General features: G+C 35.9%; 1 protein-coding gene across 1 annotated transcript in view; it reads right to left on the reverse strand.

Annotated features, from left to right (window-relative positions):
* The window catches only part of LOC144443580 (recQ-like DNA helicase BLM), a 125,489-nt gene that overhangs the window by 74,411 nt on the left and 29,793 nt on the right, over window positions 1-21,285 (reverse strand). The window contains exons 6-7 of the mRNA XM_078133118.1: window positions 11,940-12,038; window positions 8,630-8,778 (exon numbers count right to left, since the gene is read on the reverse strand). Of these exons, the coding sequence (XP_077989244.1) occupies window positions 8,630-8,778; window positions 11,940-12,038 (248 nt within the window). The remainder of the gene's footprint in view (window positions 1-8,629; window positions 8,779-11,939; window positions 12,039-21,285) is intronic.

Raw genomic sequence — 21,285 nt, forward strand, 5'->3', positions numbered from 1 at the left:
TTAAACTATCGTGAACAACTCAAGACGTTTTATCGTGTCATTCTGAGTGAAATGAATGTCAACAGCAATTACAGAGAGGCCGAGATACGTACATGTATATGTGGACAGTGGCACGTATATACGTCATGTCAGCAAAGACACGACTACCAAAAACTAACTAATTTGACAGAAGACATGTTTATTTGTACAAAACTGTCGAATCAAAATCATGCTTTTACTATGTGCTTGTTGTTGGTACATGGTGTTGCATGTAGCATTTTTCTCTCTGACGGAGGTATCAGAGTCCTTGATGACTTATCCTTATTTTTCTTAGATGCTAACTCAGACAGAGCCTTCATGCTTGTTCTTACCCCTTACTGTGCCCTGGGACTACGCTTTTGCTTGCAAATGCATACTAGTAGGTTTTGAATTACAGTTGGATCCACTCGAGGGATCGCAGGCCCTATGGTTACAGGAAATATTGCTTGCCAGGCTGTGAAATTGCTATATTGTCGCCTAGTTTTAAACAAAACATCTAAAATTTGATACGTCATAACTTCTCATCAGACTTACATCACATTGTAAAAAACCAACACACAAGTGGATGCAATAACTCCTGTCACCGAACATTCAAAAAGCAGAATTGAATTGCTGCATATCAATAATAATCAGCTTCTGAGTGGTTTTGTGCCAGTGAAGGAAAAATCACTCAAAATTCCAGCCGACTTATCTTCAGTTATGAAACCATTTGTTGATCAGCATCGAAGAAACACTCTTCGTTGTTCCTTCATGAATTGCCGATCACTGTCTAATAAATCTACAGCCATCAATGAATTCCTCAAAGACCATCACTTATGCTCGCCGAGACATGGCTTTGTGACAATGAAAGTGATTCATCCCTCATCACAGACGTTCTTCCACCAGGCTATAGTATCATCAGTCTTCCATGCAAAAGTCGTGGGAGAGGCATCGCCACAACCTTTAAATCGTTACTGTCAGTGTTGCAACATCCAGTTTCTACCTCATTCAAATCAATCGAATTAATGGAGGTGCATATAAAAACTCCATCGTCGCATATCACATTAGCTACGGTTTACCGTCCTCCACCAAATAAATTAAATGGTTTCACTGTTGATGATTTCATCAACGACTTCACCGATTTCTTGTTTTGTCATCTCACCAATAATTCACCATTTGTCATCACTGGAGATTTCAACTTTCATACTGACAATCCGAACTGTCCGAATACCTGGAAATATCATGATATTCTGGAGTCATTTTCTGTGCATCAATTGGTAACTTGTGCTACACATCGTGCTGGTCATACTATTGACCATATCATTACTCGGGTTGATGACAGTACTGTCGCTGATCATCGAGTCGAACCAATCTATGCAATTTCGGACCATTTCCCGGTTCTATTCTCCATAAAAAATTTCTCTTACATCAGAAATACTTGAAAATCCATTAAATCAAGAAACATGAAATCCTTTTCCGCTAATGTGTTCGCTGCTGACTTATCTGCATCTATTCGCCTCCAATCAGATGCTGACATATCTACTAATTGGGATCTTCTTAAAAACACAGTTAGCGATGTATTTGATCGCCACGCACCAACTCGTGTGAGACTGATCCCCAATAGGCGACCAGTTCCATGGATTAATCAGTCAATCATCGATGCACGGTTGAAAAGAATGAAGGCAGAAAGAGTGTGGAGAAAATCAAGGTTGGAAGTACATCGTCAGATTTACAGGACCTGTTGGACTGACTTCGTGCGCCTTGTTGAGGAGGCAAAAAAGAGTCATTACGCTGGACTTGTTGACTATTGCGTGGGTAACCAAAAACAGTTATTTCTGGTCGTAAAGCGATTACCTGGTCATACTAACAGCACTTCTGCTGTTCTACCAAAACATGAGGATTCTGCGGAATTAGCAAATCGTTTTGCTAAATTCTTATTAAATCGCGTCAAGTCTCTAAGTTTGAACCTGGGCACTGTACCTGGAAATTGTAATCACCACTATTCACAACCTCTTGCTGAATTGAAACCCGCTTGTCGGATAGATGCTTTTAAACCTACTACTGATGATGAAATTGACAAGGTCATTCGTACATCGCCTTCATCTACTTGCTGCCTTGACCCGATTTTCAACCAAGATCTTCAAACACCCTGACATTATACAAGTATTGTTACCGCACATCACCGAAATCTTCAATAATTCTCTACGGTATGGTGTAGTACCTGTTCATTTTCAGGAAGCCATCGTTAAACCTCTCACTAAAAAGCCATCTCTTGATCAAGAAAATCTTAAAAATTACCGCTCTGTATCTAACTTGCCATTTTTGTCGAAGATTTTAGAACGTATTGTTGCCAGGAGGCTGACTTCCCACATTGTTAACCATTCACTGGACGAGTCATTGCAATCTGCTTACAAACCAGGACATAGTACAGAGACTGCTCTCCAATGACAAATGACATTTTGCTCTCTCATGATGAAAAAAAGGATGTCTTCTTGGTATTGCTTGATCTTTCCGCAGCATTTGACACTGTGAACCATACTATTTTACTGAATCACTTAAGAGACCGTTTTGGTCTTTCAGATAGTGTCCTCATGTTTCAGTCCTAGCTCTCCAATCGCAGTCAGTGTGTACTTGTGAATTCCACCCAGTCACCATTCTATCCGCTTGACAATGGGGTACCAAAGGGATCGGTTCTAGGACCTATACTTTTTAATACATTTGTATGTACACTTCTCCATTAGGTGAATTAGTTTCAAGTCAAGGATGTCTGTATAGTTTTTATGCAGATGACTCTTCACTTTATATGTCTTTTACTAAAGATAATGAAGCTAGAATGGTTTCGAATCTTGAACATTGTATTTCTGTTATCAGGTCTTGGATGTCTGAAAATTTCTTGTGTTTGAATGATGATAAGACTGAATTTGTTATTTTTTCTGCTACTTTGGGTGATCTGTCCACTACAGCGATTACAGAAATTTGTGTTGGCGATGCTCTGATTCCCGTCCATTGTCAGGCCAAGAGCCTTGGAGTGATCCTTGACTCTTGTCTGACAATGAAGCCGCATATTGGACAGATCTACCGTTCTGCCACTTTTCATTTGCGTCGTATTGCACTTATCCGCAAATATTTATCGCAGCCTGCTACTGAGCAATTAGTTTATGCATTCATTACATCTCGAATAGATTCATGTAATTCACTTTTATTTGGGCTCCCGAAGTACCTAATCAACCGTATTCAACGTATTCAAAATACTGCTGCTAGAATTGTAACTCGTTAAAAAATCACCTTTCACATCACTCCAATTTTATATCAGTTGCATTGGTTACCTGTTACAGAACGTATTGTTTTTAAGATTTTAGTTCTTATTTTTAAATCCATTCATAGGCTTGGACCAATTTATGTTTCTGACAAGATCACACTATATGTTTCACGTCGTATTTTAAGGTCAGCTGATCAGTTTAAACTCTGCCCCATTCGATCACGTACTAAGACATATGGTGATCGTGCTTTTAGTGTTGCTGCTCCCACTCTCTGGAATAATCTCCCACTGAACATCCGTCAGTCACCTAACTTATCTGCTTTTAAATCTAATGTTAAAACTTTACTTTTTAAAACTGCTTTTTAACTGATATTTGCATAGTATGATTTGCTTTCAGCGTTTTTGATCACATTTTTTGTGGATACTGACACTTTATAAATAAATTATTATTATATTATTATTATATAATACTGGAACACAAGTTAATAGTTAACAATTATGTAATTTTTAGTCTATAATTCGTCAGCTAAATTCGTCCCCGTCTGCTAAAAACATTGGAAATGAGTGAGAATTCTGTTCATTGTCTTTGATCTTATATAAATTTTTAAATGAGCTATACATAAGTATTTTCAAAATAAAATTTGGAGATACTATGTCAATTTATTTTACAATTTGGAGTTCATCGCTAAGGATGTGTTTCGCATGTCGTGATTCCTAGGCTAGTTCCTGAAGACCGTATTCCAATTTTAATCTACGTTATCTTCCATACATTAGTAGTCTAGTTCCTGATGACCGTATTTCAATTTTACACTACGTTATCTTCCATACATTAGTAGTCTAGTGTCTAGTTCCTGATGACCGTATTCCAATTTTACCCTACGTCATCTTCCATACATGAGTGGTCTAGTTCCTGATGACCGTATTCCGATTTTACCCTACGTCATCTTCCATACATTAGTGGTCTAGTTCCTGATGACCGTATTCCGATTTTACCCTACGTCATCTTCCATACATTAGTGGTCTAGTTCCTGATGACCGTATTCCGATTTTACCCTACGTCATCTTCCATACATTAGTGGTCTAGTTCCTGATGACAGTATTCCGATTTTACTCTACCTTATCTTCCATACATTAGTGGTCTAGTTCCTGATGACCGTATTCCAATTTTACTCTACCTTATCTTCCATACATTAGTGGTCTAGTTCCTGATGACCGTATTCCGATTTTACTCTACCTTATCTTCCATACATTAGTGGTCTAGTTCCTGATGACCGTATTCCAATTTTACTCTACCTTATCTTCCATACATTAGTGGTCTAGTTCCTAATGACCGTATTTCAATTTTACACTACGTTATCTTCCATACATTAGTAGTCTAGTGTCTAGTTCCTGATGACCGTATTCCAATTTTACACTACGTTATCTTCCATACATTAGTAGTCTAGTGTCTAGTTCCTGATGACCGTATTCCAATTTTACTCTACGTTATCTTCCATACATTAGTGGTCTAGTTCCTGATGACCGTATTCCGATTTTACTCTACGTTATCTTCCATTCATTAGTAGTCTAGTGTCTAGTTCCTGATGACCGTATTCCAATTTTACTCTACGTTATCTTCCATACATTAGTAGTCTAGTGTCTAGTTCCTGATGACCGTATTCCAATTTTACTCTACGTTATCTTCCATACATTAGTAGTCTAGTGTCTAGTTCCTGATGACCGTATTCCAATTTTACTCTACGTTATCTTCCATACATTAGTAGTCTAGTGTCTAGTTCCTGATGACCGTATTCCAATTTTACTCTACGTTATCTTCCATACATTAGTGGTCTAGTTCCTGATGACCGTATTTCAATTTTACTCTACGTTATCTTCCATACATTAGTGGTCTAGTTCCTGATGACCGTATTCCAATTTTACTCTACGTTATCTTCCATACATTAGTGGTCTAGTTCCTGATGACCGTATTTCAATTTTACTCTACGTTATCTTCCATACATTAGTGGTCTAGTTCCTGATGACCGTATTCCAATTTTACCCTACGTCATCTTCATAATAACATAAAATCGGAATATGGTTGTCAGGAACTAGATGATGATTTCCCAAACCATCTTGATAATTTAGAACTGTTCAATTCAGAACTCTTGGACCAAAACGGGGCATTTGTTCTCTAAAAATGTGTAAGACTTTTAGCTTTCATCCATATTTGTCAACAATGTAAATGTCAACTGTACATAGGGGCTTGCTGTGTATGTGTACTACTACTACTACGCGACACTTCACATGCATAGCATAATATTAAAATACCACTATTAAACTTGGTGATGGAAAATGCTTCTGCCATGTACATGTGTACTAATAATCAAAACTACTCAACTTTGCTTGTCATTAATTACCATTTCTCAAGATTGAAATGTTATAGCCATCTAGTATTCTGCATAAGTCTGGCACTGACAACATATTCCCAGAAATGACATTTAGTTCGGAGATGATGGTGTGACACCGTGATTTAGTTTTCTTATAACTTGTTGTTGACCTGCCAAATTTTCGTAACATGCTCTTTAGTTTGGATACTTTCAATCTGACAATGTTTTCCATGACAACTTGAGGTTGTAGATGGTCACAAAAGGGAGTATTTTTTTCAGACGAATGCATTCACCTTCATGTAAACAAGCATGCAACGCTGATAGCTTGACCCCTTGACAACTGTTGTTAGGATATTTCCATATCTCACAAGATCTGTGACGAGACGGAAAATCCTTTATTCCAGTGGTGCATTTCCTTTTATCTCAGATCATATGTTTAATTAGAATCTTAAGGGGACCTCATATGCAAATTATCACCAGAAATATCTACCATTTAGATTTGTGTTAGTGCACTTGTAAGTCAAAGTACATGTACTGAATAAGCAGTAGAGACCTACTCTTGTTCAATCGAACACATAGTTCCAAACTTGTATGTTTTATGGCGCAAGTTATTGTGCAAATCTGAATGGTGCCTGAAGATACAAAACTTCATGATTTAATTTGTTGACTAATTTGATAGTTGACCTTGAATATGGAGATGAAAGGCAAAGGTCAAGATATGGAAAGAAAGCTGACCTTTGGGGTATAGACATTTAAATGGGGTCTATGTTTATTCAACTCCTTGAGTTAACATAGAAAGAAATATTTTGTTCGTCTCACCTTGAAAATGTTTGTCAGGTCAAAGGTCAATGTCTCATTAGAAAGCTCATCATTGATAATATGAGGGTAGACATTTGAATGGTGTTCATACATGTATGTATCAAACTTTTGGCGATAACAGGTAAAATGTGCTAGTTTATCACAAACATGGCTGCCATTTTTGCTATTCAGGTCAAGGTCGTGAAATTAAGTGACATACATATGTCTCACAAAGTAAAAAGCAAGACATGATAAAATATCACCGCTTGAACCATTTCATTCAAAAAGCTATGAAGATACTGTGAACCGGAAAATTATTGCGCAGTCTTATTTTCGCGCTTTGGGAGATCACGGTGGTTACGCGCAGTTTAATTTTCGCGCAAGGCCTTCAGTGGATTTTTTGTGTGAACATAAACAATACGTTGAGCTGAGAACAATGAAATTTGACACTGATTGATGGGCAGTATTGCTCTGTCGGCATCCGTCAGTTGCAGTGCTCTATTGTTTCCAACTGCGAAGATACTGTGACACGTTGACTTGTGACAAATGTAGGTGTTAATTTGTTCAATTATGTACTAAACAAGTTACCAGATCACACAATACGAAAGTCGGGTAGCTCACAGCCTCAAAGCAGGAGCCGTCAACACACATGCGTCAATATGGTACAGTCACACGTTTGGTGAAACACTAATCAAATCACGTCAGTGTCTCTGTTTTGCGTCTTTTTGGAATGAAGTTCAAAAGGTCACGTTGGTTACATTTTGATACTCAGTATCCGAAGTCACAGAGAATGATCCGATTGCTACACGTTACTTACAATACTGTATATGATTCTTGTATCAATAAAATGGCATGAACAACCATGCAAACAAAAATACAACTATGGAATATAGAGCGTTGCGGTTGCTTGCATGAAGTGAGCTTCAAGCAGAGACAATTTAGGTAAAGACAACAAGATAAGTGACACAAAACAACAGCCGGTGCCTCTGATGTCTTTTGACGGAAAGCTTTATGACTTTGTTTATATCTGTCATGTTCTAAAATAAACTCCCACGGTGTTCTAGGACTGTTCATGCTGTCAACGTGACTTCCTTTATTGCTGATAACATTAGATAAGATTGTACAAGACGCACCATAGCACATACCATTTCTCCGTAGGGTTGGTCAGTCACATAACGTGTCGACCAGAATTGAAGTCATCTTTTTGCAAATCAGAGGTAGCAAAGATGTCGGAATTACATGTACCAAGCGAGGACAACAGTATATGATTTGGTATAGCATGTTTACAGAAGGCATTGTTTACCCTTGCATGCCGATGGGAAAGCCAAAGTCAATTATCTACATGTCGAGGTCAACGAAAACATCGATGCGTGCCTCATCAAAACAAACAACGGTTCTACAAAACGGAAGCGAGGGTCTTATCAGCAGTACTCCTCTGAGATTCTATGCAAAATTGGAAATAAAGATTCATAATTCTTTGTAAAACTTCGTTGCAAATACTTTATTGGGTGTTGTCTGAAAACTCGTGTGTCAGTGTGTTTGCGTGTACCGTGAGTGGTTGTATACGGAGTGATTGTAACAAAAAAGAAAGAAGTTAAATACTTGCCGCATGGGGGCGCACACAAGTACATCCGCGCAGTTTTAATTTCGCGGTCACGGTCGAGCGCGAAATTGCGCGAAATTAAAAATGCGCGAATAATTTTCCGGTTCACAGTAACCCAATTGGGCTATTTAACCTTGAAAAACTTTCAAGGTCAAAGGTCATAGTCTTAAAAGACATCTCATATTTGATAATATGGGTGTAGGCACTTGAATGGAGTCACTACGTATTATACATGTACTGCCAAAGTTATGATGCATATTGTTAAATTTAACAACAAATATGGCCACCATTTGGCATGAACGAACCGATTTCACCCAAACCGGCATAAAGGCAACATACCATTTGTGACATATGCACAGCACTTTGTTTTTACGACTGAATCAAATATGTCAGAATGGCAGCCCTATTTGATTCGGTCGAAAAACAAAGTGCTGTGCAAATATCTCACATAGTATACTGGTACTACATTTATGCCAGCTTTGGTTGAAATCAGTTGATGAATGTTAGAGATAGGATAGTGAACAGACACGCACGCAAAGATGGAACCAAATGTATAAGTCCCCTTTGGGCAGTGCCCATTGGAGATTAAAAATGATTTCTGCTTACCAGATAGGGTTTTGAATTCGTAACTGTGTTACAATATCGGCACGTACACGTGGTGTAGCTGTTGCTGTCAATGCCATAATTGGTACATTGGGGAATTTTTCCCGTAGTTTATGCAAACGTTTGTAGTCTGGCCTGAAGTCATGTCCCCACTAAATATCAATGAGACAACAAATAAGAGAGGGATGATCACACGATGTTGCACAAGCTCAACAAACGAACATCGTTTGTTTAGGTCAAAACCTCTCCACTCTCCCCCTAAACAAATGCTCAAAAGTGCAACATCAAACACAATATATATGATGTAAGGCCAAGTCTAGTACCACCCTGGTGTCAGTAGCTGGCCTTCACTGGAGAGACCACTGCCACTGTGGCACTAGCCGTTCCTCACTGAAATGGCTAGTGCCACCACCCACGATATTCTTGTTGGTGAACATTTTCCAACAAATAAATCACACAGAACTTCTCAAACACTTCCATTCTACCTTAAACACCAAAAGGAAACCTATTATTTCATTTTTTGTGCAGCACATAACCACTCAAAAAGTTTTTGTAGCGGCGGTGTCTTCACAATTGTCAGTGTTATTGTGTTTACACATGACACCAGTACATGCCCGGCCAAATGGCTGCCAATGGAATTTTTTTGAGTGGTTGTGTGCTGCATGAGAAATGAAATAATTGGTTTGCATTTGTTTTTTTAAAGGTAGAATGAAAGCATTTGAGGAGCTCTGTGATGTATTTGTTGGGAAATGTGGAGGTGGCACTAGCCATTCCAGTCAGGAATGGATAGTGCATAGGCAGTGGTACCAGACACTCTGATGATGTATATGCAAACTGTGATGAAAACTGTAGTGGCCACACCACTATGTTATGTAAAAACTTGATGTAAACACATTATAGTTCTACCATACTACCATATCTCACATTAGAAGTAAATTTTCTATCAACTTATCTACATCTCATTAGTAAAAAAGCTGTTGAAGTAGTGAAAGTTTTCCATCAAAATTTGGTTAGAAGTGCGAAAATGAAGTTCAGCAATTGCAATGATGACGGAGCCCCTCCCCCAAAAGAACGAAGTTCGCTTATTGACCTTGTGTGTTACATTGTGCGATCGTCCCATAATGAGTTAAAAGAAAGAACATACTCATTTTTACCTCCCATAAGGGGAGGTTATGTTATACTTCTGACAGACTCTGTCTGTCTGTCTGTGTGCATGTGTGTCTGTCAGTCTGTCTGTCTGTCTTTGGACACGATAACTCAAAAACAATTACATCAATTTTAATGAAACTTGCTACATGTCTTCCATATGGTAATGACATGAACAGATTAAATTTTGGTAAATATCCAATAAACATTAATTAGTCAATTGCATATAATTATATAATGGTTTTTAGCAATTAGGCTATATCTTTGGAAGCCATACTTCAGATTCAATATAATTTAGCACATATTTTACACATGAAAAAGTGCATATGTCCTATAAAATTTGTTGATTTAGGTTAACGCTTTAATGATTTTCAGTAATTAAGCTATATAATAATATTATAACGTTGCATTTGACATGTATATAACACTTTCCCACTATGTGCTCAAAGCGCTTCACAATTATTACCCCTAGCATGAATCTATAGTGACACAACAGCCCTTTATACTTCCTCAACTCCCTGAGGAGTATACACATTGCAGTCTTTATAAGCGCATAGGATTAAAGCATTCACATTGCAACCTATATCCTACCAGGTCCCCAATTATACAGCTGGGTTGACTGAGGCACAGTCGTGGTTCAAATCTTACCAAAGGACTTTAGCCACTCAGAAACAAACGGCAGCGATGGTGCTCAAACCTGTAACCTGCAGATTCCAAGCTGGCCACTCTTAACCATTTGACCATCATGATTCCATGTCACAGCTTAAGAATGCATACTTCAATATTAATATAATTTAGTACATGCGTAACCATAACAAAGTGATGTACAATTTGCATAAATAATCATTTTGATAATTAGGCCATATCTTCAGGGGTAGGTAACAAATGTTAGTTAAGATTCCGATCGAGAAATTCTACATAGTACCAGGTACAAGGAGGCCAGTTGTGGATGAAATCTACACAGCTACAAACACGGGAGTTATGATTTTCCCAGCCTCCATTGTGTATTCAACATGGCGGCAAGTTTGAGCGATACTTGCCAAGGTAAGAAATAGTCAATTTCTGCTTCCAAAAATCATAAATATGTATTCATATAGTAAGCGTTCCAGGATGAATGAATTAACAGACACAGCATGGAAAATTTCATTGATCATGCAATGCTTGTGAGGAGTTAGCAAAAAACTTTGTCTACCGTGGGGATGTCCCATTCTAAACACACGAACAATCACAATATGAATGCATGTACATGTAACATGTACATGAAGGAACTCCCTCCATCAGCATATGGTAATGCAAGAATCAGATAAAAACGAGTCAGCTGGCTGGCTTTAAATATTGAATGCCATAGCTTGCATATAGAATATGCTAATATGTAGGCATCAAGATCATTCATGTGTTTAGAATAGGACATCCCCACAGTAAAACAAGTGTTTTGCTAACTCCTCTCACAATGCAGAAATCGACTAATTCTTACTTTGGCCAGTATCACTCAAACTTGCTGCCATGTTGAACACAAAATGAAGGCTGGCAAAATTAGGACTTTCGTGTTCGTAACTATGTAGATTTCATCTGCAACTAACCTCCTTGTACCTGGTATTATGTAGAATTTCCTCACAACATGTATTTTTGTACCCATTTCTTTATCGATCTGCTCTTAATTAATATTTGTTACCTACCCCTGACCTTTGGAATGCAGGCTGCAAATTTCAGATAATTGAGTACATGGATTGATGGATATGCATGTGTCATCTAGAGCTTGTTAATACAAATTAGAAGCTAAACAGATATTTAATGGTGTTTTTCATAATTACGCAAATTTGTTAATTCTGTAAGCCTCAAATTTCATACAGTTTCATATCATTAATTTCCGTACATCATGTATAATAGCTATAGTTCAGGATTTTGCATTCCAACAATGTGTGTTGGCCCAAAAATTATGATTTTGCCCTTACAGGAGGCATTCAGTTTAAATCTGGTTAACAACAAGTTACTGCACATTGTATCAACTCACACTACAAGAACTTGGGAGAAGGGTGTCACCTACCAACAATTTCATATTTCTCATCAAATCATATTTAAAGTGTAAGGAACAGTCAAGTCAATTAATTATTAGTCAGTAATCAAAGCTTTTTTCCCAATATATTGATACTATTGCAAGAATACTTACTTGGCTAACACAATGTGCTTCATCAATAACAAATCGGGCTAGCAAATTCCGAGCATACAGATTCTCAAGTGTTGTCATCAATTTAGCACTGGAACTTATCTGTTAGGACACACAGGATGAGGAACAAAAGATTAGTACCTAACTTGTTTTATCATAAGCATAGACACTCATATTCCCAGGGTGTGACATCAAAGTACACTAATATAATATAAAATCAATACATTCCATATTACTACACTTCTGACATCAAAGTATACTAATATAAAATCAATACATTCCATATTACTACACTTCTGACATCAAAGTATACTAATATAAAATCGATACATTCCAAATTACTACACTTCTGACATCAAAGTACATAAAATCGATACATTCCATATTACTACACTTCTGACATCAAAGTACACTAATATAATATAAAATCGATACATTCCATATTACTACACTTCTGACATCAAAGTATACTAATATAAAATCGATACATTCCATATTACGACACTTCTGACATCAAAGTACACTAATATAATATAAAATCGATACATTCCATATTACTACACTTCTGACATCAAAGTACACTAATATAATATAAAATTGATACATTCCATATTACTACACTTCTGACATCAAAGTATACTAATATAATATAAAATCGATACATTCCATATTACTACACTTCTGACATCAAAGTACACTAATATAATATAAAATCGATACATTCCATATTACTACACTTCTGATATCAAAGTACACTAATATAATATAAAATCGATACATTCCATATTACTACACTTCTGACATCAAAGTATACTAATATAATATAAAATCGATACATTCCATATTACTACACTTCTGACATCAAAGTATACTAATATAATATAAAATCAATACATTCCATATTACTACACTTCTGACATCAAAGTATACTAATATAAAATCAATACATTCCATATTACTACACTTCTGACATCAAAGTATACTAATATACAATCGATACATTCCATATTACTACACTTCTGACATCAAAGTACACTAATATAATATAAAATTGATACATTCCATATTACTACACTTCTGACATCATAGTATACTAATATAAAATTGATACATTCCATATTACTACACTTCTGACATCAAAGTATACTAATATAAAATCGATACATTCCATATTACTACACTTCTGACATCAAAGTATACTAATATAAAATCAATACATTCCATATTACTACACTTCTGACATCAAAGTACATAAAATCGATACATTCCATATTACTACACTTCTGACATCAAAGTACATAAAATCGATACATTCCATATTACTACACTTCTGACATCAAAGTATACTAATATAAAATCAATACATTCCATATTACTACACTTCTGACATCAAAGTACACTAATATAATATAAAATCAATACATTCCATATTACTACACTTCTGACATCAAAGTACACTAATATAATATAAAATCAATACATTCCATATTACTACACTTCTGACATCAAAGTATACTAATATAATATAAAATCGATACATTCCATATTACTACACTTCTGACATCAAAGTACACTAATATAATATAAAATCAATACATTCCATATTACTACACTTCTGACATCAAAGTACACTAATATAATATAAAATCGATACATTCCATATTACTACACTTCTGACATCAAAGTATACTAATATAATATAAAATCAATACATTCCATATTACTACACTTCTGACATCAAAGTATACTGTGTCTAATATAATATAAAATCGATACATTCCATATTACTACACTTCTGACATCAAAGTAGAGTAATATGATCAGAACTATGTTGAATTGTTTGTAAACATTAACCTGTACAGTTATGATGTTGTTAAAATGCGAAAGTGTAAATCATAATTTTGTGATATAAAAGTATACGACACCTGTGAAATAAGGTTTCAGTGAAATATTGAAGTCAATGCAGGAAAATAATTCCCCAGGCTCGGATGGCCTTTTGGTGGTATTCTATGTAGCTCTATGGGATGATTTGGGAGACAATTTCACAGCCACCCTTAACTATGCTATTGATCAAGGTGAAATGTCTACTTCACAATGTGAAGCGGTAATTAGTTTAATTCCAAAGTCCGGTCAGACACTTGAAAAAATCAAGAACTGGAGACCAATATCACTGCTCAACATTGACTATAAAGTTACTAGTAAAGCAATCACTAAGGGAATGAGCAGTGTCATTCCTTCAGTAATTCACCATGACCAAAGAACTTTCTCATAAAGGGCAGGAATATTGCAGAAAACATTCACCTTATTGTAATTGTCTTGAGTACACAAAAATGACAAATGCCCCTGTTGTCTTACTACTTGTAGACTTACAGAAGGCACACAATAGCCTCAAGTGGCCACTTATGTTCAAGTCTTTGAATTTGTTTGGGTTTGGTCCCTCAATTATTATGGGTTAAGGTTTCTTATACCAATATAAAAAGTTGTAAACAATGGTCACTCCAGTGGTTGGTTCAGGCATTCTAGAGGTATTAGGCAATTGTGCCCCCTGTCTATGATCATTTTCTATTCTTAAAATAGAGCTTCTTGCCATTGCTGTCAGAAATACAGATGAGATAAATGGGGTAAAACTCCTTGGAAACAATAGCACAAAATTGACTTTATTTGCAGACGATATGTCAACCCTTCTCAATGACAAAGATTCTGTTATTGCAAGCTTATCAGTTATTCAGCTGTTTTCTATTTGTTCAAGTCTTAAAATAAGCAAGGCTTTATAGGGCTCCATACGTAAATGTAAAGATAAAATATGCAGCTTCACCCCCACTTCAGGATCAGTTGACCTTCTTAGAATCTATTTGTCATACAATATTACGGCAAACTTTGAGAATAATTTTGGTAAAACTGAGGACAAAGCTAAATATTTGGTCTAGCAGGGATATTGGGTTTAGGGGCAAACCCTTCTTTCAAAGACTTTTGGGATTTCCCAGTTTATTTACCAAATGTCTTCTTTAGTTATTCCTCAGGATATCAAATTTGCAGCTCAGAAACTTATTAATTCTTTCATTTGGAATAATAAAAGACCTAAAGTGAAATGGAGTACTATGATCAGTCAAATTTCAGAAGGGGGTCTTAAATTACCATCAATAGCCATTACTGATCAAGCAATAAAAGTGATGTGGTTAAAACACCTTTTAGAATCCACTGTGACACGGTCACTAAATTCTATTTTAATAAAATTGGAGGTCTTAGATTTCTTCTTTGCTGCAACTTTGATCCCTCCTGTTTAGGCTTGGGTAACTTGCCTTTGTTTTACAAAGAGGAGTTAAACAGTTGGTTTAATTACTCTACCAAAAGTAAATAGGAAGAAACCGTCAACCAGTATTGAAATAGCTCAGGAGATTATTTGGAATAATTCACATATTAGGATTGGAGGAAAACCAGCATTTTATAAAAGGTTGTATGATTGGGGTACATTCAATCTGATTAAAATCCGATGTAGATGTCGGCTAATCGTGCATTGCTATCTTACCATCGTTATTTAGCTTGAATTGACCTTCGTAGTAGATGTTTACGTTTTTAGCCAGGCGATCAGGCTGTTTGATCCTTAGGGCAATATTCGTAACTTTTGTTCAGGACTTTTGTGGGATAACATGAAGTTTGTGCGTCACTTGGATGACTTCATTTCATGAAAGGGGTTCTACTATAAATCATTTGAAGCTCCTTTATGAATAAAAACAATAATACAATCAATGCTGACAGAATGATAGCAAATAAAAGGTTTCATTTAATACATTTGAATTATTATACAATGAAATTATTATTCTTGTCTTCCTAATTCTTGTGTCCCTAAACCGGTATGTCCCTACTAGTAATGATATGAGCCACATGTGCGTTGAGTGTTATCTCCTGTCTATCATTTCACATTGTTGTTGATTCAGTGAAATAAACTACAGTGTAAGGCCGCTACTATGATGTATTCACGCACCACCAGCCATCCAACTGTCAAAGTTCACCCCCCCCCCCCCCCCCCCCTTATAGTGCATATTGCTGGTTTGACGTCGGAAGTCATCTGATTATACTTCATGACCCATTGAAAGGTCATGCAAGGCATGTAGTTTTAGCTCCATCGTGATCATATTTCTTGTTTGTTCACATTCAGTTGTTGCTGTTCCTACTTTTTAACATGGTTATTTACAGTTTAAGGTACTGGTCCGACGGACCAGACAAGGTCAAATTTGTGTGGTCCACCCCAAAAAATCACTGGTCCCGGACTTCAGACCAGTGGATTTGTTCACCCCTGTATGTGATCATTTGGGTGTTGCTATGGGCGTGGTCTTGTTGCTAGGCACATTTGCATACATTTTTTGAATGTTTATTCAATGTCTATTAAATCCGTTGTTATCTTTGCAATATCTGTGATCATTTGATTGTTGCTAGGGGCTTGGTAATGTTGTTAGATATATTTGCATACATTTTTGTATGTTTTTGTTCACTTGTGTATAGATTCCTGATATTATCTTTGCAATATACGTGATCATTGGCTGTTGCTATTGGCATGGTGTTGTTGTTCTGCAGATTTTCTTCAACACATTTGCATACATTTTTGAATGTTTATTCATTTATCTGTCAATTCCTTATATCTTTGCATTATACGTGACTATTTGGGTGTTGCTATGGTCGTGGCCTTGTTGCTAGGCAAATTTACATACATTTTTGGAATGTTTATTCAATTGTCTATTAATCCCCGTTGTTATCTTCGCAATATATGTGATCATTTGATTGTTGCTATGGGCGTGGTCTTGAGCTAGGCACATTTGCATAGATTTTTTGAATGTTTATTCATTTGTCTTTCTATTCCTGTTATCTTTGCAGTATACATGATTATTTGGCTGTTGCTATGGGCGTGGTCTTGTTGCTAGGCATATTTACATACTTTTAAAAATGTTTGTCTATTAATCCGTTATCTTTGTGAAATACCATTTGGCTGTTGCTATGGGTGTGGTCATGGTTGCTAGGGTATTTGCATACATGTTTTGAATGTTTACTCATTTGCCTACCAGATGATGTTATTTGACCAAAATATACTGCCATTTGGTTGTTGCTAAGGGCATTGTCATGGTTGTTAGGGCTAATTTTGTCAAATTGTTGAAGAAAATCTGTAGAATAACACTTTTAGAAACATCTCACCAAGTTTCAGACTCATTGACTGAGCACTTTTTGAGATATAAGTTTTTGACCAACAAGCGACCTATCGATCAGAATAGCTCCGCTGTTCTTTTTAGTTTTTATTTTGGTAGCAATGTAATAAAGTGGTTAGTGGTTAGTGGTCCTATGATGTCTCACTATAAAACACATTTTACACAGAAAGTTGGTAAAATATTGTACTTTTATACCATAGTCACCATTTTATAAGAAAATTACACAAAATCTCAGAAAAATAATGACTGGGAAATGCACGCATGAGCGTGCACCCACACACACACACACACACACACACACACACACACACACACACAGGATTTTTGAGGTTGGCTATAAATAATTCCAGTGTCTTACAGCTTTAACCCTGGAAAATTTTAATAATGAATGAACTAAACTAGGGATCTAAAATAAATTTGAGGCAATTCGAATTTCAATTTTCTAACAAATTTACCAAAAACACTGTCCATAAGCTTAATTGTCAACAACATTCAACTTGTACACTAGTAGACATAACATCGTCTAATATTCAAATTTACGGAGTGTCTTGTGACCGGCGCCTGTCAGCAGACTCAGCCAATTTTTTTTAATCATTCCATTGTATTTAAACCTTGTACTTTCACAGTTACACATTTGATTTTGGGTTTAGAAGAATGAGTAGTCGAATGAAACAGGAAGCAGAGTAATCGAATGTCGAACTGTACAATAGAATACAGAATTAAACATGGAAAATAGAATACAGAATTTAAAAATGGAAAGTTGAGTTGTAAAATTTCATTCAGAAATGAAAGTTCAGTTGTTTAATTGCATTCAGTTTTGGAATGACGAATTGTAAAATGGAATATACCCGGTAGAACAGAAAAATAGATATTTGAGTTGTAAAATTGAAATAAGAATTGGAATGACGAATTGTAAAATGGAATATAGAACAGAAAAATAGATATTTGAGTTGTAAAATTGAAATAAGAATAGCAAAAGGAGGAGTTGTAATTGTAAAAATTACATGACAAAATTACAACTCCTCATTTTGCTTTGGAATGACGAATTGTAAAATGGAATATAGAACAGAAAAATAGATATTTGAGTTGTAACATTGAAATAAGAATTGGAATGACGAATTGTAAAATGGAATATAGAACAGAAAAATAGATATTTGAGTTGTAAAATTGAAATAAGAATAGCAAAAGGAGGAGTTGTAATTTTGTCATGGATTGCAGACACCATAAAAAATCCACCTTTTTGTGAAATTTGTAAACTTTCCAGTCTGTATTGAGGAAAATATGAGCGAAAAACTGGGTGTAAATTTCAGGGCCTCAAGTATGCGTTCCGAATTCGTCGGAAAATCGGTATTCCTAAATGTAATGCCAAAATTTATTTTGCTGGCACAGAAGAAGAGATGTGAGTTGAGGTTTAGGCGTTTTCAGTATCTAAAATGGGGAACTCTAGTGAAAGTTACGGCGAGTTGAAAATACCAAAAAATAAGGCCCGTGAGCAGCCATTCAAAGTGTCGCTATCTGGAGCATATGAGGATAGATTGTATGCAAATGTGGTTTGTTGTGGACTGGCTGATTATGTAGAAGGGGTGCAAAATTTGGATTTGAAGTTTACAACCCTGTTTCGAACAAACCCTTTGGGCGCACAATGCGTAGAATTATGACTATAGCACATATTACATTGCATGTTTGACGTCAATAGTGTCTTTTGAAAAGTGGCAGTTTACTTAAAGTCTCGCGGACTGATTTCCAATATGGCGTCGGTGACAATGCTCATTAACATATTAATTTTTTTGTTAAATTACAAATTAAAAAAAAAATCATAAAAAATAGAAAAGAAGATGTGCTGACTTGAAATTAACAAATCTGAGTAAGCTACCCCCTGCACATCAACACACCAGATATCAAAGCAATCTGACAAGTAGTATTTAAGGAGATGATACATTCTCATTAAATTTTGGCCCAATCTGCTCAGTGGTTTTGGAATTATAGAATTTTGACCAAAAAGACACATTTTTAGCCCTAATTTGCATATCACTGATGGGCCCATCATATCAAGAACAATTCTTAGTAAAAACACCCTGAAGAATGTCTCACCCAAATTGCAGCCCAATAACCCAATTTCTGCCCTGTAGTTTTTGAGTTTAAATTTTTTTTACCAAAAATCACATTTTTTGACCAAAATCACAAACCAGTGGTCAGATAATTTTGATTGGAACAATTTCCCAACTAGACACCCAAGGTAATGGACCCATCAAATATCATGGCAAATGGTTCAGCGGTTGTTGACTTTAAGTTGTTTACACACACACACACACACACACACACACACACACACACACAGGCAGACAGACAGACGCCGGGCGATCCCTATAGCACTACTGAACCTCAGTTCAGTTCTACTAAAAAGAAAATACAGGCACTGATATCACCTCACTGTGAACACATATAACAGGTTCTGTGTTTGACCCTCCCTTGATTCATCCAATAGTGATGTTGATTTCTGTTTACTCTGAGATTAAATGTATCATTTTATATGCATGTGTAATAATGTGCTTTCATAATACGGTGGCCACCGGCCCAACGCACAGAAATCAATACATCTAAAAAACTGCAAATGTAGAAATTTGTTGTGACAAACAGCAATGGTACATACAAATCCACATAATACCGTAATAGTTAAAAAGTGACAAACAGCAATGGTACATACAAATCCACATAATAATAGTTAAAAAAACCAAAATTAGTCTATCATACTTTGACTTAAACGAAAACCGAAAAATACAAACTTTGCTAAATTATGAACATGATTTGTTTCCATCAAAGAATAAAATTTAAATTGCGAAGGAGGCTGACAGAAATATTGTGGGATATATAATTCTCTCAATTGTTGACAAAAATACCGCCAATGGCGTTATAGGACAACTGTACAGTTTCTAAAAATGTTTATCCATATGGTAGACCATGCTAACAATAAGTGGTAATTTGTTGAATGACTATCCAGTTACGTATCCTACCATGTTGCTATCTTTACGATATATGCTATCATTTGGCTGTTGCTATGGGCGTGGTCATGTTGTTAGATATATTTGCATACATTTTTGTATGTTTTTGTTCACTTGTGTATGAATTCCTGATACTATCTTTGCAATATACATGATTATTTGGCTGTTGCTATGGGCGTGGTCTTGTTGCTAGGCATATTTACATATATTTTTTGAATGTTTATTCAATTGTCTATTAATCCCCGTTGTTATCTTTGCAATATATGTGATCATTTGGCTGTTGCTATGGGCGTGGTCTTGTTTCTAGGCACATTTGCATACATTTTTTGAATGTTTATTCATTTGTCTTTCTATTCCTGTTGTTATCTTTGCAATATACGTGATTATTTGGCTGTTGTTATGGGCGTGGTCTTGTTGCTAGGCAAATTTACATACATTTTTTGAATGTTTATTCAATTGACTATTAATCCCTGTTGTTATCTTTGTGAAATACACAACCGTTTGGTTGTTGCTATGGGCGTGGTCATGGTTGCTAGGGTATTTGCATACATTTTTTGAATGTTTGCTCATTTGCCTACCAGATAATGTTGTTATTTTGACCAAAATATACCGCCATTTGGTCATTGCTAAGGGTGTGGTCATGGTCGCTAGGGCCAATTTTGTCAAAATGTTTTGAAGAAAATCTGCAGAATAACATTTTTAGAAACATCTCACCAAGTTTCAGACTCGGTGGCCAAGTACTCTTTGAGATATAAGTTTTAGACCAAAAATGAACATTTTTACACCTAATTTGCATATCACTCATGGAATCATTGTATGCTTAATATTTCTTCGTCCATACATCCCTAGATACATTCCCATTAAATTTCAGCCCAATCTGCTCAGTACTTTTGGAATTATAGATTTTTAACCAAAAAGACACATTTTTAGCCCTAATTTGCATATCACTCATGGAATCATCATGTCATGAACAAATCTTACTTTACACCCGGCACCCCCTTAAGAATGTTCCCACCAAATTTCGCACCAATCTCCCCAGTAGTTTCTGAGTTTAAGTTTTTTGACCAAAAAACACATTTTTTGACCCAAATCACACACCTGTGATGCGATCATTTTGATTTGAACAATTTCCCAACTAGACACCCAAGGTAATGG

Source organism: Glandiceps talaboti, chromosome 12 (genome assembly GCF_964340395.1).
Source record: "Glandiceps talaboti chromosome 12, keGlaTala1.1, whole genome shotgun sequence".
Classification (NCBI taxonomy): Eukaryota; Metazoa; Hemichordata; class Enteropneusta; family Spengelidae; genus Glandiceps; species Glandiceps talaboti.